Source organism: Bicyclus anynana, chromosome 9, assembly GCF_947172395.1.
Source record: "Bicyclus anynana chromosome 9, ilBicAnyn1.1, whole genome shotgun sequence".
NCBI classification, from domain to species: Eukaryota; Metazoa; Arthropoda; class Insecta; order Lepidoptera; family Nymphalidae; genus Bicyclus; species Bicyclus anynana.
The window spans coordinates 9,284,419-9,309,733 of record NC_069091.1 but is presented as its reverse complement, the minus strand read 5'-3'; the positions used below and the strand labels follow the sequence as shown (position 1 = coordinate 9,309,733).

The 25,315-nt window shown below is 37.0% G+C and overlaps 2 protein-coding genes across 2 annotated transcripts in view; both read left to right on the top strand.

The window, feature by feature from the left end:
• The window catches only part of LOC112050613 (signal-induced proliferation-associated 1-like protein 2), a 30,056-nt gene extending 13,286 nt beyond the window's left edge, over window positions 1-16,770 (top strand). Inside the window, exons 9-16 of the mRNA XM_024088907.2 lie at window positions 306-475; window positions 1,394-1,520; window positions 3,239-3,366; window positions 4,172-4,339; window positions 5,106-5,201; window positions 5,922-6,077; window positions 7,425-7,531; window positions 9,430-16,770. Of these exons, the coding sequence (XP_023944675.2) occupies window positions 306-475; window positions 1,394-1,520; window positions 3,239-3,366; window positions 4,172-4,339; window positions 5,106-5,201; window positions 5,922-6,077; window positions 7,425-7,531; window positions 9,430-9,433 (956 nt within the window). The 3' untranslated portion in view covers window positions 9,434-16,770. The remainder of the gene's footprint in view (window positions 1-305; window positions 476-1,393; window positions 1,521-3,238; window positions 3,367-4,171; window positions 4,340-5,105; window positions 5,202-5,921; window positions 6,078-7,424; window positions 7,532-9,429) is intronic.
• A 2,765-nt stretch (window positions 16,771-19,535) lies between these two features.
• LOC112050609 (trypsin CFT-1-like) lies at window positions 19,536-21,819 on the top strand. The gene is made up of 3 exons (XM_024088902.2): window positions 19,536-19,692; window positions 20,475-20,733; window positions 21,481-21,819. Exons 1-3 carry the CDS (start codon window positions 19,586-19,588, stop codon window positions 21,811-21,813), a joined length of 699 nt encoding a protein of 232 aa, XP_023944670.2. The 5' UTR covers window positions 19,536-19,585; the 3' UTR covers window positions 21,814-21,819.
• Window positions 21,820-25,315: the final 3,496 nt, after the last annotated feature.

Genomic DNA, 25,315 nt, shown 5'->3' with positions numbered 1-25,315 from the left:
GGTGTGTGCACAGGTGGGGGGCGGCGGCTGCACGCTGTGCACTACCACCGCGGGGAGAGCGTGCGTGTGAGCGCGGCGACCTCCTTAATCCGGCCCTGTCGCAAAATAAGTTCTTGGCTGACGTCTACTAAATATAAACTACATCTCTGCTAAATTTAATCTTTGTACGTCAAGCGATTATCGATGTTTCGTTATGAGTGTCCTTTCGCTTATACATATATGTAAAGATTAAAAAGTGATTTTATTTAAATTTCGACTATCACTCTATTGAAATAAAGTCTAATTTTGCACTGAATGTTCAATAGGGTTCCACGTCCAAGCGGACGGTTTGGTGACGGCGGTGGAGAGCGGCGGCGCGGCGTCCAAGGCGGGAGTCAAGCGCGGCGCTCGGCTGCTGGAAGTGTGCCGCGCTGCGGTCGTGGCCCTGCCGCACGACCACCTCGTCGACCTGTTGAAGACCTCTGATCCAGTCACTGTGAGTACTGACTTACATGTTAAAGACAATTTTTTTTTATTTATGTAGGAACGGAACGTTAATGTACGTAAGGAGGAAGTTTGCTTGATATGAAGATGGCGAATGCGAATGTTACTGAAAGGTGGGAGTGTAGTGAAATTAAAAAGTTTAATAAAGTATTTCATATCATATCCTGTATTTCTTAAAGCCATTATCCTATATATATTGAAGCCAATGAATGAATTCGCTTGCCGGCCCGTTCCTCGTTCGTCGCGCCCGCACCTCTGTACTGCGCGTAGGCAAATTTCGAAAGTGACGTAAAGAATAGACGCAAAATGCTAGATATGGTTTTCTTTTATAAAATCATTAATGGCTACATGGATTCACCGGATATATTGGAACGTCTACTGTTTTGTGCACCACGTCCAGGAAGCCGTTTACAGAATCGAAAGCCCTTCCGTTTACCCTTCTATCGAACCAGAGTCGGTCAGCCTGCTTATCGAATATGCTCACTCTTAAATGCTCACAGTAGTAATGCTGATTTTATTTGTAGTTCTCTGACCTCTTTTAAAAAACTCATTAAGTTTACTTAGTGATTAAGGATTAACGATTAGTTTAGTGATTTTTGCATTTATATTGTTGTCTCGTGTAGTGTTATCGTTTAAGTGCTGTTCATGATAATTTATTATAACAATGCTGTGGTCACACCAAGAAGGTGCAATCGTATTTATTACGTTTTATGTATGTTATTTAATATTGTAACATGATTGTAACCAGTTTTGTGAAAAAAAAAAAAGTGAGACCTCGCTCGCTTTCGAAGTTCGCCTACAGAAATTGATAAATCTCTGATTGAAATTTGTCCCTGAGCCTATAAATTATGTCCCCAAATCCAGTTTAGATCGTTTTTAAATGATATTGATTTGTTTTGTGTATCGTCAGGTGCGCTTGACGTTCGCGGTGGGCGCGCGCTGCGAATGCCAGAGCGCGTGCGGGGAGGCGTGGGGCCAGCAACCTTCACGCCGCCGCCTGTCGCCGCCGCGCTCCGACACCTCGGGATATGGCACCGGTAACATCTTCCTTTAATCTCGTTTAGTGACATAGTGTTAATTAAAAACAAGTATTTGAATTTTCCAGATGCTTGAAAAACTAATGTATTTTGCAAAAAAAATTAAAACCCCGACTGGCTCATTTAGTTATTTTTTTACTCTTTAAATATTTAATTTAAAGGTAGGAAAAAATATTTAATTTCAAGAAACAAGGTAATCATTTCAGATTACGCCAAGATATTGTTTGTAGAATAAAAGCCACAAGCCCAAGCCATGTCGGTGTTAAGGTAGTTTATGAAAGATACCGGACTTTTACAAACCTCTAATTCATTCATTCATTCAACAACCCACATTCGTCTGGGCACGAGCATGAGTCTCCTCTCATGAGAGGGGTTGGGCCAATACTCCACCACGCTGGTCCAATGCGTACCCAAAAATGGCCAGCTCACGGAATAATGCTTTTTACTTATCTTTAGTTTTTTTATAGTAATTTTTTATACTAATTATAGTAATTATGTCACCACCACTAGCCATCAGAACATTCATCATCATTATCAACCAACTAGCCGACGCCCGCGACTTCGTCCGCGTGAAACTCTATGTAAACTTTCAACTACCCCTATCCTACCCCTACCCTACTTTTCTGGTTGGTTTTTTACACCTTGTGTCCGAAAAACCTAAATATCTTACGGAAACCTATTTTTTTTTCAAAATAAAATTTAGCCTATGTTACTTGTGGATAATGTAGCTTTCGAATGGTGAAAGAATTTTTAAAATCGGTCCAGTAGTTTTTGAACCTATTCATTACAAACAAACAAACAAACAAAGATTTTCTCTTAATATTAGTATAGATATTCGGCTTATAATGAATGTTTTTAGTTAATTGTTTGTAAGAAATACATCGTGAATATATTCAATAAACAGGAATAAATACCAGTAGGCTGGGTTCGATTTCCGAGTTTATTATTTCAATATATGATGGGAAATATACCTAAAACATTATAAAAAGACATATTTTAATAACTTAAAGATGGCCCATATATCTATTAGTATATTTCCCTTTATAGAATGTCAAAATATGATTTGAAAATAGAACTACAATTTTTTTTCGAATTACAATTTTTTCGCGTATCCACGACGCTAAGTTTGTTCCCAATTTCATTATTTTATAACGGCTTTTTTTCAAAATTCGGTCGTCGAAGAGTTATGCCGTGGCTAGTTACCACCCTACCGACAAAGACGTACCGCCAAGCGATGTAGCGTTCCGGTACGATGTCGTGTAGAAACTGAAGGGATGTGGATTTTCATCCTCCTCCTAACAAGTTAGCCCACTTTCATCTTAGATTGCATCATCACTTATCATCAGGTGAGATTTAGTCTAGGGCTAACTTGTAAAGAATAAAAAAAAAGAAGTTACTACTTACATAGCATCTAAGCCAATCGTAGCACGCGTCTGCTTATTCTGGGTTGTTATACCTACACTTTCCGAATCCACTTCGTCAAAATAAGGTGTCTATACTATTTTCAATGAGAAGAAATACTAGAGGTAAACACGAGCGGTCATGTTGACGACGGAACAAACAAAGTATGTCTATCTCTTTCTATCTTGTTTATTTGCTATCTGCCGCACGGCTCACGCTGGCATTCGGTTTGTGTACATCTGGTATTCCTTCTCCTTGGGACCACTATAGCTAAGAGTCCCTGGTTCCAGAAACCTAGAATGTGTGGTTATTCGCAGGTGGGTCAGGGCGCAGTACCACGTCGGGCGGCAACGGAGGCAGCCTAGAAGTACGCCGACGCGTGCACGAGGGGTCCTCCCCGAGGCACTCCCGGCGCCCGCGCTCCGCAGCGCACTCTTCTCTTACTGTAAGTTTGTTCGTTCTGCCTAATCTCTGAAGCGGTTGAACTGATTTCGACGGGACTTTTACTGGCATACAGCTGATATTATAAGTAGCAGCTTTTTAATCTAACGATTGTATTTTACAAATTAATGCAAATTATGTGTTTTTAGGATGCTACTAAAACCACTGTCTCATAGTTATAGACAAATGCTTAACCGAGTCCTCGACCGCACAGTACAGGAGTGAGGAGTATGATGAATAGAACTGTAACTTAGATAATTGACGGCAACCATTTATACTATTAATTATACATGACTACAAAATCATCGCAAAAATTGATCCGAATTTAGCTACTCCACACAGCGCACACATGCACAATTTTGTGTATTCATAAACACACTTTTTACACTTCCTGAACACACAACTCAACATTGTCACACTAATAATATAAAGGCGAAAGTTTGTGTGTGTAAGTATGTTTGTTCCTCCTTTACTCTGCGCCTACTGAAGCGATTTGGCTGAAATTTGGAATGGAAATAGATTTCAGTCTGGATTAACACTGCCGAAATCACGGGATTTGTGATAAACAGAATTTATGAATACGCGAATGGAGTCGCGAGCGTCTGCTATAGTAGACAATATTTAAGTATTATTTGTTTAAATAAATTTTGTTGTTTACTATGCGACCAACGGAAATGGAGACAATTAGCCACCATTGTTCGCCTCAATTTCATGACAACGTCTACTTGTAGTATAAAATCTTTGGTTGACGGTAACTTAGCAACTAGCAACAGGTGAAGCCTACCAAACAAAACTCCTCTGTTTCACAGGAGGAATTGATGCGACTAATGGACGCAGAGCTGGCTGAGGGGAGAGGGGCAACTGCGGAGGGCAACGGCGTTTCCCGGGAGGGGGGAGGTGCCCCGCTGCCCCTGCCCGACGCGTCGGCGCTGGACTGGGCTGCGTTGGTCCACACTGCCACCCGCGCTATGTTGCAGGTATGTGCAGTGCAGGTGCTTATTGACAATATTACATGACATTGACAGCTTATACCGGATATGAATTCAATTCCAGGTGTTTTTATTGGCTGTTTAGAAACACTGTTTTGTCTATGTTGAAATTGTAGACAAGGGACCGAAACAAAAAAAATATTTATCTAATTAATGCGGGTTCCAAAAATTCTGAAAAATATTTTCTCTACAGCAATTTGTATCTTCTATCCGTAAAAAATATTGTTGACCTACTTATAAGCCTATTTTGGGACATGTCCTTTACCAACAAAATTGTCTGTTATTTTTTTCAAGGGGGACGAGGTAAACTCACACTTCCAAAATATGTAACACAAATATATTCTGTGTCCTTACAGCTACTATTTTTATATATTTTATATTTAGCATTTTATACTTTTTTTTTCTGTTGGGGAGAAAATCCTCATGGACACCCGTTTGGGTAGTGCCGGACTCCTACCGGCTAAAAACCCCTCCTACCTTCAAAACACTGGTGTACCTGCCATTCGGCCTACCACCGACGTCGCAGTCTTTTCTCAAAGCATTTTATACTACAGACCTGTTACATGCCTACAAAATCACCACAAAAAATGATCCTAATTTAGCTACTCCATTGAGCCGCACACAGTCACAATTTTGCGTTTAATTCCATTATATATTTATGTATGTACCGCTTTTACACTTCCTGAACATACAATTGACTTACAAATCGTGTGGTACGTTATTCCCGTGGTTCAGAAATAGTTATTTTGTACAGATTTGCGAGGAGCATCAGTACCAGTCGATAGAACCGACCGACCCGCCGCCCGACTCTACCACAGACGTCGCTCTGGACACGTGGACTGATTTATCTGTGAGTACTAACTGTATGCATATTATTGTGAGTACTAATTGTATTGTTATCGCTGCATTGCAACTTACGGTACGAACGGCTTCAGTGTGCTCGTGGCGTCGAGCCTTTCACATATCTTGTTGTGTAATTCTTTATGGGTTACTTGAGATAGGCGGGGGGAGAGATACTTGATTGGAAAAGGGGAGTGTTTGGTAACAGTCAAAGGATCCTTTAACCCTACACACAACATTCACAAATGCGTGACTTCATGCACTCAAGGTCATTCTTCCATTCCATTCTAGGGTCATATTTTGGTTACAGTTTGATTTTTTTATTAAGTTGTTCTAACAAATGTTGTGAATCATAACCTTTGTTCGACATTAGTTTTCTTACTTTTGTAATCACTTTTGAGTCCGCTAAAAGTATTTTTATTGTATGCTAGATAGACTAACGTTTTTTAAAATTTAATAAAATATTAGTCCTTGACTGCGCTATCTTCGAGGCGCCGCTTTGAGACCAATATCTCCTTTATGAAATACGATAAAAACGTGTATGCCAGTAGCGCTGCGAGCAACAGAAATTAGAGGTGGCAAAATGTAATTCGATAAGAACACTTCAAAATATATACCTCCTATTTTTAAAACTCTCAGAAATCTTTCCAGGTTTTTTTGGATTAAATGACAGGGCTACTACTTTTTTTTTTAAAGTAAAAGTATATTTTTAAGTTGACAATATGTACAGACAAACGACGCAACAGAGAGCACAAGCCCAGCGGCACGTCACGGCGCGGGCGACGGCGTGCACGCCACCTGCGGCTGCGGGCTGGCGGAGCGCGTGGCGGCGCTCGAGGCCGACGCCGCCACCGCGCAGAGACACCGCCACCACCTCGAGGAAGAGGTAATGCCTTGATCACATGTACCGAGCAAACGGGCGAGACAGTGCCCTCGGCCGAGTACTCGGTATGTATAAACATATCGACGAGTGCTCGGCCGAACGAAGCGCCGAGACAGTAGCTCGGCCCCCGTTCTATCTACTAGGCCGAGTGTCCACCCTCCCCCCTCCCCGCACTGTCTCGCTCGCTCACTCGCCAGGTCTGAACATGCATTGTCTCGCCACTCGCTCGGCCGACGGCCACATGACTATCGTCACATCGCCTGCGTGTAACTAAAATTATTAGTTTCAAACAATTCCAAATAAAATGAAATACACCATGTCTGTTAGTAACAAATGGAATGTCGAAACAACTATTAAATTTATACAGTTATATAAACTATATCCGTGCCTGTATAACTTTCAACTCCTTTAATTATTTAGTGCTATTTTTCCAACAATTCCTTTAATTCTTCTACTTATAGTGGAATGAGTAACTTTGTATATTTTCTAATAATCGTTTTACGATCCATCTTATCCGAATTGTAGTCTCAATAGAACTGAACTGAGTGTGCTAATTTCAAAACACGTGTGAACAGCTACTCGCTTACATCAATGTCTCGGCCGAGAAACATTTTACTCTCTCGCCCGTTTACTCGATACGTGCGATCAAGGCATAAGGATAGTTATAGACGAGTTGCGATGTGTACAGACTAATCGCGCAACAGAGAGCACAAGCCGGGCGACACGTCACGGCGTAAATACGTCCCTGTATTTCCGAAAGTAGTTTCTATAGATACACAGTCACCTTTACTAAATTGCATCATCATCATTATTATCAGCCGATGGACGTCCACTGCTGGACATAGGCCTCTTGCATAGACTTCCAAACAAAACGGTCTCGAGCCGCCAGCATCCAGCGGCTCCCTGCAACCCGCTTAACGTCTTCGGTCCACCTAGTGGGCATTCCAGCACCTTGGGACCCCAACGTCCATCAGCTCTTTGAACTATGTGGCCTGCCCATTGCCTCTTCAGCTTCGCGACTCGCTGAGCTATGTCAGTAACTTTGGTTCGTCTGTGGATCTCCTCATTCCTAATTCGAACACGTATAGGAACTCCTAGCATAGCTCGCTCCATCGCCCACTGAGTTACTTTGAGATTTAATAAAGCCTATAGTTAACAGATGGTCCGACGATATTAAGAAGGTAATAGAAAGTGGCTGAATGCGGATGATCGTGTGTGGTGGCGCGCTCTCGGAAAGGCCTATGTCTGTGTGTAGACTAAAATAGAGTGATAATGATACTTTTAATATTTTTTTTTTGTCAAAAAATATCCAATTATACGGCAAACATCATATCCATATTATCAATTCAGGTCCGGCGGCTGCGAAGGCTCAACGGTCGTCTTCGCGAAGAGTCGGCGAGGGCGGTGTGGCAACTGCGACACTTCACGCAGTGGTTCAAACGCACCGTCGACAAACAGTGAGTGTCGGAACCATTGACAATTAAAACGATTGATAAATAGGCTACTCGCCTGTACAAAACTAAGAAGATTAATTGCATAGAGGCAGTTTAGATGCCTAGAAACTATAATCACAATTTTATTTGTGAAAATAATCTCGTAATTGTAATATTTTTATAAAACAAAATTGTATTTTTATCACGTCACCGCGTGCGAATGACGTTATAAAAATTGTATTTTTATAACGTCATTCGCTACAAGGCGTCGGTTTGTGATTGGCGCTCGCGGTGACGTGATGTAATCACATCACTGTAAACGCCAATCACGCTGTTATCTCTATGAATGACGTCACTTGCTAATGTGCTGTGTTTCGGCTGCAAAAATATTACGTAAAAATTTTTTCATTTATAATTAATTTTTTACTGGTTATTATTGACGGGACAAAATAAAATATAGCTTATAATACTTAAACCATAATTCAGCTTAAACACTGTTTACAAAAGAGACAAGTAGTCTATTGATGTGTTATGAACCGAGAGTAATAAACCAAACATTTTAGGATGGTACGAGATTCTTTCTTAGAAATATATATATCCTCATCTAATTGCTAATGAGAAATGTTGATCTAAAAATTTCAGTTGGAATTTTGATCATTTTTTATTTTCTCAGAGAAATCAGAAAGAAAGTAGATCTTTATATTTAAGTAATGCCAAATACCACATTATCTAATATATAAAATTCTCATGTCACAATGTTCGTTCCCTTACTTCTCCGAAATGGCTCGCTGATTCATACGAAATCTTCTATGCATATACAGTAAGACTGAGAATCGGCTACTATCTATTTTTCAAAACCCTATATGATAAGAGTTGTCCAACCCAACATATTTTCCTATATTCCATAAAAACTATTTATAATAATACTTAAAAGTCAATTTGAACTTTAATATCATAGCATAAAGTTCAAGTATTATAGTATGCGCATTATCATCTGAGTCGTCCGGTCATAAAAGTCAAAAAAGATAGGAATGTGCAGCGCGCCTACCTGCGCACCCTAATTATCGATAAACGGCTACCTGCGCACGTGCTAATGATGAGTCAATAATGATTTGGACGATTCTGATTGGTCGGTTTCTAATGTAATTGCATTGCGTATTTTTTTTGCTATAAATGTGTTTACTGCAATTAAATAAATACATTCATGTGTTACTCGTTGCGCACTATGGATACTAATATATAATAAATTTGGCAGAAGACGAAGATTCTGATGATGAAGACTCAGATGAAGATTAATTTTATTTAGTTAATAATTATATAATATGAAATATGTATTATATTAAATCAAATATTGTTAATTTTTTTAATTTTGTGAACAAGATACGATAATAAACTTTACTTATCGATAATATGTCTTTCATTGTTACACCCTTCACTAGACGGCTCCATAAGACCCATAAGTGCAAGCGAGATAGATATAGAGAAATGATTTATGGCCCTAAGACTCAGTTGTTAATGCTATTAGTATAGTGGAAACGTTTCGCGAAGGCAAAACTATTGATTTACGTTAGTGTAGGGGTAGGGTAAGGGTAGGGTAGTGGTAGAGTATGGGTAGGGTAGGAGTAGGGTAGGGGTAGGGTTGGGTCATCCTCCAGCGGCCAGACCCTTATCTTCGTGGCAACTCCTAGAGATTAATGTAGGTGTCAAGGTAGTCCCATATAAAAATAGTAATCCCGAATATTATATGTCTATTTGATAAAGTTTGATAATCATTTAATGGATAGATTATGGATTTGCTTGTAATCATACAAAATTAAACTATTGTATCACGATGATTTCACTCTGAACGTAATATTTATTTATATTGATGTCGTAATTAATTTTGCTACCTTACTAATAAAGTTATCTTTTATCTGTTTCAGGTAATCAAATTTTATAGCAGGTTAGTTATCGCGATCGGTATCCCCCACGCTTTACCAATGACACAATTTATTACTAATATCCTGACAGTTACTACGAGGTTACATGATAAAGGTACCGGAGACGACAGAAGTATATCAACAACAAACCATATGAAGTCGGTTAAATAGTACAAGAGCCGTCATAAGAAATATATACCCTCATCTGTTATTTAATTGGGATAAGAAATAAATGATAGAAAATATTCATATTAACACAATGCATATTTGTCCTTTGAAATGTTACATGAGCTTTGCATGTTTTACAGGACGCAATTTTTTTTGGGACGTGTCAACTTTTCTATTGACTTTTCATATTTTTTTGTAAGACGATTAGTTTCTGAGATATCGGGAAAAAAGTGTTTTCACCCCGGGGCGACAAGGGTGGCGACCCCACAAACTTGAGTGTTAAGCTTCTACTGATCTCCCACACATGTCCCTAAAATAAAATTGCGTCCTCTAAAACATGCAATATTCGGTCCTTAAATTGTAACATTTCAATGGGTTGCCTAGTCAAATAGCGGGATTTTTTTTAATTTATTTAATCTGCTTCCCTCATTATTGAATTAAAAAAAATTGTCTTCTAATGTGTCAAAAAGCTTATTTTATGCTTAATTTAACTAGGAAACCTATCTGCACTGTGTGCACTATCATTCATTTCATAGCACTAATGAATAACAGATGAGGGTATATATTTCTGATGCCGGATCTTAGACCGAACTCTAAAAACTAATTATAATTATTTATTAAAAAATATGAATGAATGCTACAAACAAATAGTATCTACATTTCTCTAACTGAAATTCGGATATTATTCATATCCCTAATATCGTTATAAATGTATTTTTTTTAAATAATAATAATAATTATTGTTGTTGACCTACCTGTCGTTAGATGGAAAACCATTGGCTTTAGTCTGTCGTTGCGTTGTCAACACAATTAAAAGACATGATGTCATTGTTGGTAATAAAATTAGACAAACTTGGTACTTATTCTCTTTAACAAACAGGTACTCTAAGAGCGGTTTCAGACTAGCGTTTTATACGCGCGCGCTTGTTGAATCGTTTAGAATCACTTCGCAGTTCTGGGTAAAGTGTATTAAAGTGACCGGTTATAAGTCTTGATGCAACTATCAGTGACACCCAGCATTTTTTTCGTCGTCTCAGTCGATGGCGAATAAGTAGCGCAAATAGTAATGTTTCTTCGTCAGAATCCATGTTGATACACGACACCACCGGTTCGAGCGAACACGCCGATATATACCCGATCTCGCGAGTCCGGTTTTTTGAAGCGCGTATTGTAGCGCACGTGTAAACGCGTTTGCTGAAACGACCGCAAATAAATACGCTAGTCTGAAATCACTCTTTTGGGTGTGTAGTAACCCAAAGTTAGCTAAATAAAACGCATGTAGGATGCATTCGAATTAGCACCAAAAATTGCAAATCGGTCAAATTTTTAGTGTCAAGAAATGTATAAAGCTTGTATTTTAATACACTCCGCGATCAACTATCATGAGACAATAAGGAATTTCACACTGTATACAGTGCGTATGTAATAATTGGAAACTACCTTGATAATAATATAGTTGAATTTTCAAAGAGTTGTTACAATGCTCGAAATTATACTAAATAATTGAATATAGTTGTCACCCAGCGCTGTATCTTATGAATTTTGTGCCTTTTAAGCTGAAGAAAGGACTACCACTGAATTGGTACCGTACAATATAACAAAAATTACTTTTAGAGATTTCAACTGTACCTTCATGTTGTAAGATAATTTTTAAAGCTTCTTCCTTGCTTATTTAATTATTACGTGAATATGTAACGAAAGGTCTTCAATTAAGGCTGCCATTCCACCGAAGCGGAGCGAGGCAGCGGAGCCGAGAAACGGATTAACCAATAGGATTACACAAAAACTCCGCTTCTCTTAAATGGACAGGGACTTGGGAGCTAGTTTAAAAATTCATATAAAAACGATAAGCGGAGCAGGGTTAATAAATTAAATTTAACATTTATTGGAAAATTATGTTCCATTTATACCCAATTGGGGCATATAAATGACTAGCTGACGCCGCGCGGTTGCACCCACGTGGTCCCGTTCCCGTAGGAATACGGGGATAATATTCCGCATTCTCCTCCTCCTTTTTCCTCGATAAATTGGCTATCTAACACTGAAAGAATTTTTCAAATCGGACTAGTAGTTCCTGATATAAGCGCGTTCAACCAAACAAACTCTTCAGCTTTATAATATTAGTATAGATAAAGCATTTAGGTACATGCAATTATTATTGTTTCGGTACCAAGCATTGGCGTCCTTTCGATTTAGCTCAACGAAATTGTTTTTCATAACGATGTTTGCTGTTTCAATATATACCGTATGTATATTAATTTTTAGAGTATTGTTATACGATACTTTTGCTGTTTCTATTTGAAATATATTTGTGTATATTATATACGGCTGTAACAATTTAAAGCATAGTGAGGAAGTAAAAGTATAGAGAGAGCCGTGATAGCCCAGTGGATATGAACTAGAGAGCCGTGATAGCCCAGTGGATATGAACTCTGCCTCCGATTCCGGAGGGTGTGAGTTCGAATCCGGTTCGGGGCATGCACCTCCAACTTTTCAGTTGTGTGCATTTAAAGAAATTAAATATCACGTGTCTCAATCGGTGAAGGAAAACATCGTGAGGAAACCTGCATATCAGAGAATTGAGATAATTCTCTGCGTGTGTGAAGTCTGCTAATCCGCATTGGGCCAGCGTGGTGGACTATTGGCCTAACCCCTCTCATTCTGAGAGGAGACTCGAGCTCAGCAGTGAGCCGAATATGGGTTGATGCCGAGGAAGTAAAATAATTTACTATCAGAATCCGACTTGTTGCTGTTTATTAGAAGTTTTATAAGCCTACTTAAAATAAACGAATTTCGATTTGATTCGGATTTGGTTTTTGTATTACATTATTTTCAATCAATGTAATACAAAAAAAAGCTTACATTAATTATATTTTACTGCAAAAAAGGAGTTTTTTTTTTTAATTTCACCGTATGTATTTAAATTACTACAAGAATTTTAATATTTTGTATAGTCAATCGATTCCTGGAGGTCCATTTACTAAAGGAAATATTTTATAGATTTTATAGACATTGATTGAAATTTTTGATAATTATTTTGTTGCAGCCGTAATGTTATGTTTAGCGCTAAAAATACGGTCTGATATAATGTGTAATGTTTTGTAAGATATTTATTTGTTAGTATTAACTATTATCATATAATATAACCAACGTTTATCTATCCATGACAGAGGTTTGCGTTAAAATATTACGATCATTTATATTAGATAGCCCTGAACAATATATAGTTCAGCATACGTATATTTAATTGATTATGAAACACGGCTAAAACTCACGTGATATTACGTCGGAGTGTGCCCGACTAGTTTCGAACCCATACGGGGCCTTTAGTCATGAGCTGGTTCTTGCATCGCGGCACGATCCAAACAGTTTGGATCGTGCCGCGATGCAAGAACCAGCTCATGACTCAGGGTGTTTCATAATCAATTAATATGAATAACACTCACGATAGTTTAAATTCTAAAATACGTATATTTATATAACTAAGCTGATATAACATTAATTATGAATACGTACTTGTTATTGATATTGTTATCACAGACTTGAATCCTGCCAAATATTACCGTAAGATATAATGCATTAGTAATGAACAAATAACGCAACCATATTATATTACATGAGAACCTCTTTTACTGCAATCCTGCGGAGTTGAAACATTTTTGGTCTCAGACCAATTATTGTATAGGACCTGCCTCGCTAGACGTTACTTTTCTATCAAAGTATATGATCAACGATCTAATGCGATTATAAAAACTGACTCTATAGAATCGATGTTAAATAGTTTTAATCGTGTTCGTCGGTTAAAGTTAAAGAGCTCCGAAAAAATATCTTTTTGTATAAATTAATTGTGTAAAAAACGAGCAAAAACTTCTAGTTTAGTATGAAATATATACAAAATCTAATCTTTTCCTCAGAAAAAGACAAGACAATTTTGTTCGTAACTATGAGTGCGATACAGGTCCTTCTATAATTGGTCTGAGATTTTTGGTAGGTAAATGTTTTAAACGCAAAACATCTCTAACATTATAAATGTGAAAGTAAGTTCGTCTGAATCTCTGTTAATTTTTCACGGCTTAACTACTGAGCCGATTTGGGTGAAATTTGGTATAGAGATAAATAGGGAATTGCAGCAAAACCTAGGCTACTTTTTACCCCGAAAATATCCATGGATATCGCCAGAATTTACGTCATCATAGTCGCTTGCGTCCGCTACTTAAATATACAATGAGTCTCTTTAAAGAGTTCTTACGTCACTCTAATGGGGATTCTAGCCAGGGTAAGGGGATACTAGCCAAGGTCAGGGGTCATGTTTGAACTCACCCCCTCCTATCGGCCCCTCTAAACTAAAGTCTGGGTCACAGAAGACTACAGAGACGTTTACCCCCTAACATTTCTTTAGCCCTCGGGCTCGACTCCGCTGAGCATTAGGCAAATAACTCACTAACTTGTGTTATTTGTACGTTTAGTGTCTACCTTAATTAGAAACCTTGTTATTATTAAATTCTGGAGCCTACCAAATGCACAATCCGAAATGAATTTAGAAAAGTCTAGTTTTATTTCAAATGTAATCACGGGGTGGGTCTATCAACCATATATAATTTCCAAACCAATTATTATTTTGTTTTGTCGATGTAACTTTACCAAGTTGTTCTACCTAATATTAACACATCACACTATTAGTGAAACATCGAAAGAATTGCAGATAATAATCAAAAAATATGTTCATACTATAAGCATAAATAACTTTTTAACCACGATCTCCTAAATATAATTATTGGATTGTTCACAAAAGCGCTTAATCATTAATAATTAATCTGTGGTTTAATGTACATATAATCAAGTATCAACTGTTTGTATCTCATATTTAGAATACACAATATGTTAACATACAAAGAAAGCTTTATTAGATATAGGTCAATTACTACGTACTTTACTGTATAACTTTAATAATATATGTTTTGTCTAGTTTCTGTGTTTAACTAGCGTCCACAAATTACAATTTGAAGATAATAAAAACTTAACTTGTTTCCTAAAGAGTTTGTAGCCCTGCATATACTAAAGCCAAATTCAATGTGCAATGTTTACCAACAAACCAATTAGCAAGTATTTGTTTTATGTTTATAAATACCGGTTTTTTTTTAAAATTATGTATTGCTTTATTAATATTATTTATTAATAAGCTATAAACTACATACATCTAATTGTTTTAAGCTTATTAATCGAATGTATAGAAAACACTGACTTTAGTTTATCGAAAGTCTTTTACAAGATTCGCACTCAAAAATTGTTAAAAACTTGTAATTTTGCGAGACGTTGTTGCAATAATTTTAGTGAATTAAATTTATTATTAGGTGTGAATTGACTAGCGATTTATTTCTCCATTTTAAATTTGTTTATTGATAAACATTACACATCAAGGGTGGCTTTAGTATCAGTGAGTGATTTTGCGACAGGGCCTGATTGAGGAGGTCTGAAGTTGGAAGAAGTGCGACCAATCTCTTGAAGAGAAATAGACAAAAGTCAACCAATTACAGCGCTATCGGAAATATCGCTATCTCTTACATTTGCATTGTGACGAGAGATATAGGACTAGGAAGGACTTCTACGCCTACTGATCTTCTACTATTGGTTGAAATTTTGTCTGTTTCTCTTCACGAGATGTCTTCGATCGCATGTTGGCACTACTGTACTGCGAAGGCGAGATCTCCCGTTAAGTGTCTAGTTGCCTATATACTCGTATGATGTATATGTGGACGGTAGTTGACATTAGAATTATGTTATTGGACATAGGTTTTCTTTTTTAATATTATAAAAATGTGTCAATTAAAATCAAGGCAAAGTTGTAATAGGCTTATAGTTACTTAAGTTGTAAGTGTTTGTGTTGATCATGTTTAAGGTCAATTGGCACTATAATAATTATATAATGGACTTTAAGCCTGAGGTGCACTTTTAGTAATTTATGTCTTATTTTGTAAGCTTGTTAAGAAAATTTTCGGTTCCTGAGATCGGTTTCAGACTAGCGTTTTATACGCGCGTGTGAGCTCGTTTTTAGAACGCATATAGGCGCGTATAGGTGCGCCTTATGGCACACGCTCAACTTGTACGAGCGTTGACGCGCTTCTAAGCTCGTATATGTTATGTTGATACTAACACGGCACCACCGGTTCGAGCGAACACGCTGAAATATGCCCGTTTATGCGAGTCCGGTTTTTTGAAGCGTAATGTAGCCTGAATAGCTCAACGTTAAGAGCGGTCGGACTCATCACCGATGGGTGGTGGTTCGATCTCCGTCCCGTTGGTCTATTGTCGTATCCACTCCTAATACAGTCTTTCCCGACTAGTTGGAGAAGAATGGGAATATTGGTCATTGGTCATGCTGAAATGACCGTGTACGCGCAAAAAATACGCTAGTCTGAAATCGCTCTTAAGTGGACCGTTTTGTATGTTTAGTATGATTTTCTTGAGAGTAAGAAAATGAAGTTTTTGATATTGTTATATATTTTTAATACTTTCTTTTTTTATTGTGAACCATGCATTTGCATTATTTATTAAAGAATTCGTTATTTAAGTAAAGCGGTGGTACGTACATCCGCACCAATTGTTTTTATCTCATTGTCAAAGTCGTTTACTCATTTTTCCAGCTATCACAAAATAATAATATGAAAAGTTTGATAAAACGTATTTTGTGGATATGTTACCGTTAAATTGTAAAATACGTTATTTTATAATCTCACTCGCCATATTGTAATCTGTCGATATATTGTGAACAGAACATACTGATTACAATTTAACTGTGTTATTTTTCGGTATATTATAATCTATCGAAGTGAAACCGTTAAATTGTAAACAGAATACAATATCGCGAGTGAGAAACAATTTAACGGCGACAGATACATATAAAATATTTTGTTAACCGTAAACCGTGACGAAACTTGTGTTTAAATAAAATAAATGTGAAACTTAATTGTTTTTTCCCACCTTTCCTAGTTTTAGATACTTACCGTTGTTTACGAAGTAGTAAACGTTTTAAAACCAAAGCGTTACTGTTTACCGCCATTTTTAAAATATCACGTATTATTTCATAACTTTGCAGTTTTGCGTATGTTTAGTGCATAACTTATGTATTTTATTTGTACATTTAAGACATTCCAGTTGATTAAAGTGTATACCAAAGAATTGTGTTATTTTTATACATCCTTTCTCACTATTTATCGAGTAATAAAACTCTTTTAGAGTCCTTAAGTAGGCAGAAATGAAATGAAAATACTCTTTTCACTAGGTACTCTTGCTCAAAAACACTGTCATATTACCATTCCACAGCGGGGCTAAACAAGCATTTCAGCCTCTAGGGGCTAAAGTAATTTTGTTTTTTTAATTCTTGTCTGTTACGAGTACTAGCCAAGTACTAGCCTACTATAAAACGGAGGTTTTATTCGAAAATAGAATCATTATAGGTAAGACCTTGATTGTTTTGAAAAATAAAAAAACTTTAAATTGGAATGAAATGCAGCGTTCTTGTCTGTGGAATGCGTTCATTTTTTTATTTAAATTTTATTGAGTTGCGAATAGAGCGAGATTTGAAGACATGGGACATCCTTTACGGTGTAATACCTTTGCCTTTTTCTCATGTGAAAAAAATGAAATTAAAAAGCGAGAATTTAAAAAACAGTTGGCGTGAATAATACACACTTGATTTTATTCAGAAAATAATTGTAAATTTGTGACCGTAACTTACATATTTTTCAACAATAATTGTTATTGTTGTCTTCATCTAGTGAGAATGGTGATCCTAATTTGGAGATGGATGAAATTTTCAATCTGTTACCATCAAAGTCCAGACGCATTTACTTAAATACTTACCTACGAAAAATGTAATAAGTAAAGTTAACAACAACGAATGGATTCACTTACGAAAGGATTTTTTTAAACTATTATCTCCCACGATTACCTCATATACTCATTATTCATCTTCACAGTAGTCGGAAATTATGTTACCGGGTAAAAGCATCTCCCTTAATATCCAAAATTGTAGACTGTAGTACATTTAATTTTCAATTAAAATAAATCATTGAATATTGAACTAAACTATTTTATTTTCTCGCAATCGTAGTGAAAAGCAGAGTGTAACACGTGGGGCTAAATCCATTATAAACTTGGTTTCTATTTAGGCGGCCCTCGCCTTACGTCTCGGGCCCTAAAAATACCTCGTATATAATGGGTCTGTTTAGCCCCTTGTATAATGTACAATTACCCAATCTACTATTATTGTACCTACACCAAAAATTATAAAAGAGCAGAGCCTTTTTTCATTTCTGTCTTTCTTTCAATTTCATTTAAGCAATTTCCCTTTTAGGTATAGGTAGGTATTTTTATAGGTATTCTTTACAAGTTAGCCCCCGACTACAATCTCACAGGGATGAAAATACTCATTACTTTCGGTTTCTACACGACACCGTAGGCGACCGATGAAATTCGATGATGAGGAAGATGAACTGTAAATATACTCAGAGGCACAAATATCCGCCCACTTTAATTTGACGCCAGTATATTAAACTGGACGGATACTTGTGCCTCTGAGTATAGTTTGGTGTGTTGATTATTAGTAAACAATAACTATGGGTAGATAAATTTGAAATCAAATAACCCACAGCTATATAATATTAATCATCATGCAAGTACCCATAGATAAAAAGATAGGTAGGTATAAAATAAATACAGCCGACAGAACAATACAGCACGATTTGCGAGTGATAATCCAACGATGAGGCTACTACTTTTTGCAGCACTTTTTGGTGCTGTTTGTGGTGAGTTCCTTCTTTGTACGAGAAGTTTATCATAATATCCATTTCTGTCTTCTGGATGACAGATCCAATTTGATAGTTGTAGTGTTGTGACCAAATAAATAATAATATCTATCGCTTAAATTTATGGGTTCTTGTTGGGCTTTTCGACTTCCGCCGTATCCAGTCTTATTATTATTTTTTAATCTCTTATTTATTTATTCATTCTTTTAAATTTTTAACAATGGTGATAATTAATAAAAAAAAACACTATTAAAAATTTATAAAAAATAATTCAACCCCAAAGCTGCAGGACATTTGAGTGCCCAAGCAACCGGTGGTCAGGGTTCCAGAGTGAGGAACCTCCTCACAATACGCGCCGCCTCAAGAATAACTGCCTTCTGTATCCGACTTTTGATCCAACAGTTTAGCGAAAGCTTCTTGAGATATTGGTCGAAGCTTTTTGCTATAAGACCATTGACTGAAAATAATATTATTATTATTATTATTGGATATTAGTCTTTATGCTATTTAAGCAGTTGCTTTGGGCATTCCATCTTCGAGGGCACTAAAGCTCACCAGGAAATATGAATATGACCTCTGCCTCCGATTTCGGAGGGTGTGGGTCCGAATCCGGTCCGGGGCATGCACCTCCAACTTTTCAGTTGTGTGCATTTTAAGAAATTAAATATCACGTGTCTCAATCGGTGAAGGAAAACATCGTGAGGAAACCTGCATACCAGAGAATTATTTTAATTCTCTGCGTGTGTGAAGTCTGCCAATCCGCATTGGGCCAGCGTGGTGGACTATTGGCCTAACCCCTCTCATTCTGAGAGGAGAGATGGTGGATCGGGAAATTCATGTGTTATTCGATAATTTAGAAGATATAATAAATGTTAGGGAGACCTCATCGAGTGACGGTGACGATTCATCAGATTTTCATTAATAGTACCTACTTAGGTACATTATGATGTACATAAGTGCTGAATGTTTAAATTACAACCGAGGCTATATTGCTAGCTCGAGCCGTAGCCGAGAGCTATAGTAAGGTAGCAGAGGCTGTAATTATCAAAGCGCACGTATGTCATACTGACTTAGACTTACTGACGACGTAGACTTACTTATGTTTATACTTTCATTTGACAGCACTGCCCCCGCAAGATAACCGTATAGTGGGCGGCGATCGCGTTTCCATCGAGACATACCCCTTCATGGCTAGTGTGCAGCGGTATTGGAAGGACGGTGGCGTGTACAGTCATGCCTGCGGCGGCTCGCTCATCACAACAACAGCCGTGCTCTCCGCTACTCATTGCTATGCGTAAGTATCAGTAGGTATAGGTCCCGACAGTGGCGTAGCTTGCCTTGGAGAACCCCTGTGTCAAAGTTAGTTGGGGGGAACAATAGACGAGTGCCAAATCCCGTAAATCTTTTTAGAAATTTTTTTATAAGTTTTATTTCTTAGTATGGTCATATCATTTCTGAGATGCCTTACTCACTTTGCACGACCCAGCGTCAAATCTTGAAAATAGCTCTATTGGGACTATTCTGGTTAAAATTGAAAAAAAGTATCAAAATACTTGTACCTCGCTCACGAGATTATCGCCATATGGAATGTCCTCTTATTGTTTCGATAGTTGTTTTAGTCAATGCGAATGCCTTATAGCGAAAAGCTTCGACCAACAACATATGAAGCTTCACTTAACTGTTGGATCAAGAGTCTGATACAGAAGGCAGTGATTCTTGAGACGGCTCGTATTGTGAGGAGGAGTTCAATTAAATCAACATTGTTAAAAAATTAAAAAAAGGACTAAAATTACAATGTGAAAATGTAAAAAAAAACTAATATTAATAAGTATAACCTATGAAAAGATACTCCATCTTATGTTTTTGTGAACAGTTTTTACAATATTTAAAAACAAAGGACGGCATTTTTCTTGAATCATATTGGAAATTATTGTGACGTACTAACGAAGTGACACTGACTTGAGAATATATTCTCTTTTGAATTTGTATTTAATTTGGCTCCTTCACTGTCATGTTCTGTGCGCTTTAGATATTTATACTTATTATAATAAAATATTTCTTGAAAATTTATTACAGACGAAATCATAATGCGATAGAACATCGTGTACGACTCGGGTCCAGCTTACACGAAACAGGGGGCTCACACATAGCGGTCTCGCGTTTCATCCTGCACCCTGAATTTGTTACCATACTGTGGCTTAACGACGTGGCTATCATTAGGCTGGCAACATCGGCGCCACTGTCCAATAGGATTCAAGTGGCGCGTATTGCGGGACCGAACTACCCTCTGCCGGACGATTTAAGAGTTTACGTTGCTGGATGGGGGGCTATGCGTGTAAGTAATCAGGGCATGTAGCTAAGTTGCATTTGAATTATGTTTCTACTAGTCCGCGTGAAATTTAGTTTTTTTACAAATCCCTCGGGAACCATGGATTTTTCCGGGATAAAAAATAGTCTATGTGAATCCAGGCTATAATATATCTTAGTACCAAATTTCAGCTAATTCGTTTCAGTAGTTGAGGTTGAATGAGTAACAAACATTCATATCATCAAAATCACCAGTATCACCAGTTTTCGCAAATCTCGGGACACCAAACCATAAAAAGTAGCCTATGTGTTAATCCAGAGTAAAATCTATTTCCATTCCAAATTTCAGCTAAATCGCTTCAGTAGTAGCGGCGTTATAGAGTAACAAACATCCAAACATCCATACAAACTTCGAAGCGTTAGCGGTTACCGACATAGACTTTCTGCAAAGAAGAAAGATTAATTTTATTGTTTATTTGTTTGCATTGTTGGGAAGCTAGACAATCCCCGAGTGATATACGCCTATTTTATCACCGTATTCCTACTGGAACGGGAACCAACTGGTGTCAGCTAGTAGTATTACAAAGAGAGACAGGTTTTATGGGGTCGACTCTAGATTAACTGATCCCAATTCTTTAACCAATAGAAAGCAATATTAGTAAGATACATTGTATCCCCATTATGTCCACGGGAAAGGGAACTACTCAAGAACACCTTCCCATGTGATTATTTTTATTTACCGTAACATTAAACCAATATGCTTAATGCTTTCCAGTCTAACCGACCAGCCGGTTCGCGTATTCTACGTCACACATATGTGCGTATAATCAACCAAGAGATCTGCACTGAGCGCTACGCCCAACTCCAGGCCCAACCTGGTATGGAAGATATGGCCCTAGTGACACCTGAAATGTTCTGCGCCGGACTCCTCGACATCGGCGGTCAGGACGCTTGTCAGGGCGACTCGGGTGGACCCGTCGTACATGAAGCCAACGTTATAGTCGGCGTCACATCCTGGGGATACGAATGTGCTCATCCTCGCTACCCCGGCGTATACGTCCGGGTACCGTCCTACACGCAATGGATAGTGGATAATGCGGTAGCGTAATGAACTTATCTAAAGACATCTTTTTTGTATATACTTTTATGTTTCGTTAGCTAAAATAAATATTTTTTTGCTAGTAATTGTTTTTTTTTAATTAAATGACCTTTGGCTCATTAACGTGATGTTTGGAAGGCCCTACAAAAGGCCCATGTCCTGCAGTGGACGTCCATCAGCTGATATGATGATGATGATGATGAATGACCATTACCCTTAAATATCAGCTAATTCCACCTGTTGTTAATAAGTGAAAATGCAGTCATCCTTAACTAGTTACTAACTTGGCAGACTGCTTATCGAGCCAGCTGAAATTGAAACAACTTTCTTCCTCGGCTTTCAATTTGACCAAGGTCGACATGTCATTTCATAACTTATTTATTTTAAATTTTGTATGGTTTGATTATAAAATGTTATATAAAATATATTAACCATATCTAATTGTTTTAAGCTTATTAATCAAAGGACAATGGTCTGGTGTTTGTTGATAGAATTCATAAGCGTCTACTAATGTAAACTATTACAGTTTGTAGAAAATAATTTATTTAATTTTATGAAACAGAGCAAAAGGTCTAATTAAGTCCAAAAACTAAAATATATTCACATCAATTACATTTAAATAATTGAGTATGGCAACCATACTATTTATACGAATATTGCATATATCGGACAACTAGGGACGCGCACGATATCGAAAAGCCAGTATCGAATCGAATAAAATATCGTCATTGAACTACACGTATTCAATGACATCAGTTTAATTTCAGTAGAACAAACATATAAACTAATATTTATGACGAATTAATATAATTATTTTGAAATATATATAAAATATTTTGATTTTCAAACAAGAAATAGTAATTAATTTAAATGCAATAGGTACACCTATTTAATTTAAATTACTTCTAATCATGACAAAATACTGCTAAAGTTCACTCTTACTTGGCGGCATTTTACATTTAAGTAATAAAATAACCAAAATGTAATAGTCAAACATGTTAATAACAATTATTAACAACAGTAAGCCATATGATATATTTTAATAATCAAAGGAAACGAACAAGTGTTTACAAACGTATTTATTGTTTAAGTATGTTCGACATGATTTTAAATAAAACTAAAAATAGTAAGTAATTTCCTGAAGATTACTTATTGATTACAAAAATCATCATCATTAGGTGCCTTCTTCCAGCTGAAGTTTGGCGGTCATGTGTAGAAAACTCTTCCGGTCTTTTGCAGTATTTTTAAGCTGTGTATATGTTAACTTGGTCCACTCTTTGACATCATCTATCCACTTTCTCCGCTGTCTTCCTGGAGCACGTTTTCCGGGTATCTTACCTTCTAGGATCAACCTAGGAAACTCATAGAGGGATCCCCGTTGCAGATGCCCGAAAAATGCGATTTTCCTCCTCTTAATGGTTGTCATGAGGCTTCGGTTACAATTGGCTCTTTTTAAAACTTGATCATTAGAGACGAAGTCTTTCCAGGAAATTTTGAACATTTTCCTTAGCCCCCACATCTCAAAAGCTTGCAACCGTCGACAACACTCTTTTTTTAGGACCCATGTCTCGCACCCATATAAAAGAGTGGACCAAACATAACATTTAAGAACGCGATATCTTGTAGGGAAAGGAATCTTGGGGTCACATAAGGCTTTGGACATTTTATAAAATGCAGCCTTTCCTTGTCCAATTCTGCATTTTATTACTTCTTGATGGTCCAAGTCAGATGTGAAGTATCGGCCCAAGTATTTAAATTTATTAACTGCTGGGAGCATCTGTCTACGTAGATATATTTTGGGAAGTGGAACCTCAGTTACAAAAATAACAGTATCGAAAGGAGATCGATAATCATTAATCTATACTATAAAGTATCGATACTTTTACGTGTTCCTATGACAAGTCATGCACTAACAATTCAACTGTGAACTGTCAGTCAGTTGTCACATCGCGTCGTAATTTCGTTGTTTGCGTACTTAAGCGTCTTGTATCATTTTTCTTGTTGCATTTTTCCGATACTTATCAAATGATTTTCTGTACCTACACTCTTTTTTAACGACCGCTTATGTTTATGGACACCGATTCTCCCGCTAAACTACTGACTTAAAACACTATTGTATTAAATTCCACGTTGGTTTTTAGGTTTAATTATATTCATTTTTATAAAGTATGTATATTATCCATATCCATGTCTAAGAGAAAAATGGGGATCAAACCTACTTTTTATGTTCTTCGATCGAACCCAAATACCCTGCTTCATAATCGTGGAATAATTAAGACTTCAATTTAAAAAGTAGGTCTCTATTCGTTGTTGACAAAACATAACCTCTAAAACTTCAAATATAAATATCTCGAATTCCAGACTTCACATAATATTAAACCATAAGAATAAATTGTTAAGGAAATTATTATCTATCATTTTATATTTTTTTCATTCATAGACGCTTAAAAAAAATGTCAGCAAAAATTTGTTTGGAAATAGACCATTGTCCTTTATTTTCATCAATTTAACAACAAGCTAATTATAATTATTATCAGGTGTGAAATGACTAGTGATTTATACCCTCATTTTTAATTTGTTTGTTGGTAAACAGTACTCATCATGAAAGGCTGTAGTATATGGCTGAAGTATAGATAGGAGCCTCTGCAGGGGCATAGAGACCGCCGTATCAGCGGTAATAATGATACGGGGCCTCTGGACTATAAAGACCCCTCACGTGTGAAAGCAAAAATTAGTAAAATGTAATCCCAATATCACCTAATCTGTTACCGAAAATAATCCCGGATTGTTTTTAAAACGATTAAGAGATGAGAAAAATAAAAAAAAACTTTTTTTTTCAAGTTAAGCATGCGCCCAAAAGTTGGAAATATCCTTCATAGGTTATACATTATCATATTTATGTTCATTTTTTGTTCCTTTTGTGTGAAATTCATTCCATTTCCCTTCCCCTCATTTGGGCTCCCTTAACTAGCCACATGAAGCTCGCTGTTGTGCCCGACTTCTCCGGTCGTGTTATTGTATCTATACCTAGATTAAGAGCCCGTAAATGCCAGACCTTCGCCAAAGTTTGTCAGCTAATGCTCCTACCATAAGTAGGTACGGTAGTCAATTATGAGTTTGAACTGTTGTGGCTTTGGGAGGTAGCAGGTTTTAAAAACCCTCAACCGTCAAAGTGTAATTTTTTCATGTTTTCCTCGGTATAATACGAGAAATTATATTCCCAGTCGCCAGTCACTTAGCTTCGCGGCAAATGGATATCATTTATATAGATAAGAATGTCACTTAATCACCAAAATCAACACCCCCCCCCCCTCGCTAATGTAAATGAATTGGTTTTGGTGATTATAGTAAACAACAACTACGGGTTGATAATCACAGCTATTTAATATTAATAATTAATCAAATACAAGATTAGTCATATAATATGCACATACTTATAGATAAAAAAAAATCAACTAAGTACGTATAAAAGAAAAAAAGCCGACTGAACAAAATACAGTAGTTACTAGTG

Coding starts and splice junctions, on each gene's coding strand:
- LOC112050609 (XM_024088902.2), top strand. CDS start 19,586: ATGGCTAGTGTGCAGCGGTATTGGAAGGACGGTGGCGTGTACAGTCAT. Junction 19,693..20,474: donor TCCGCTACTCATTGCTATGC/GTAAGTATCAGT, acceptor AATTTATTACAG/ACGAAATCATAATGCGATAG. Junction 20,734..21,480: donor CTGGATGGGGGGCTATGCGT/GTAAGTAATCAG, acceptor AATGCTTTCCAG/TCTAACCGACCAGCCGGTTC.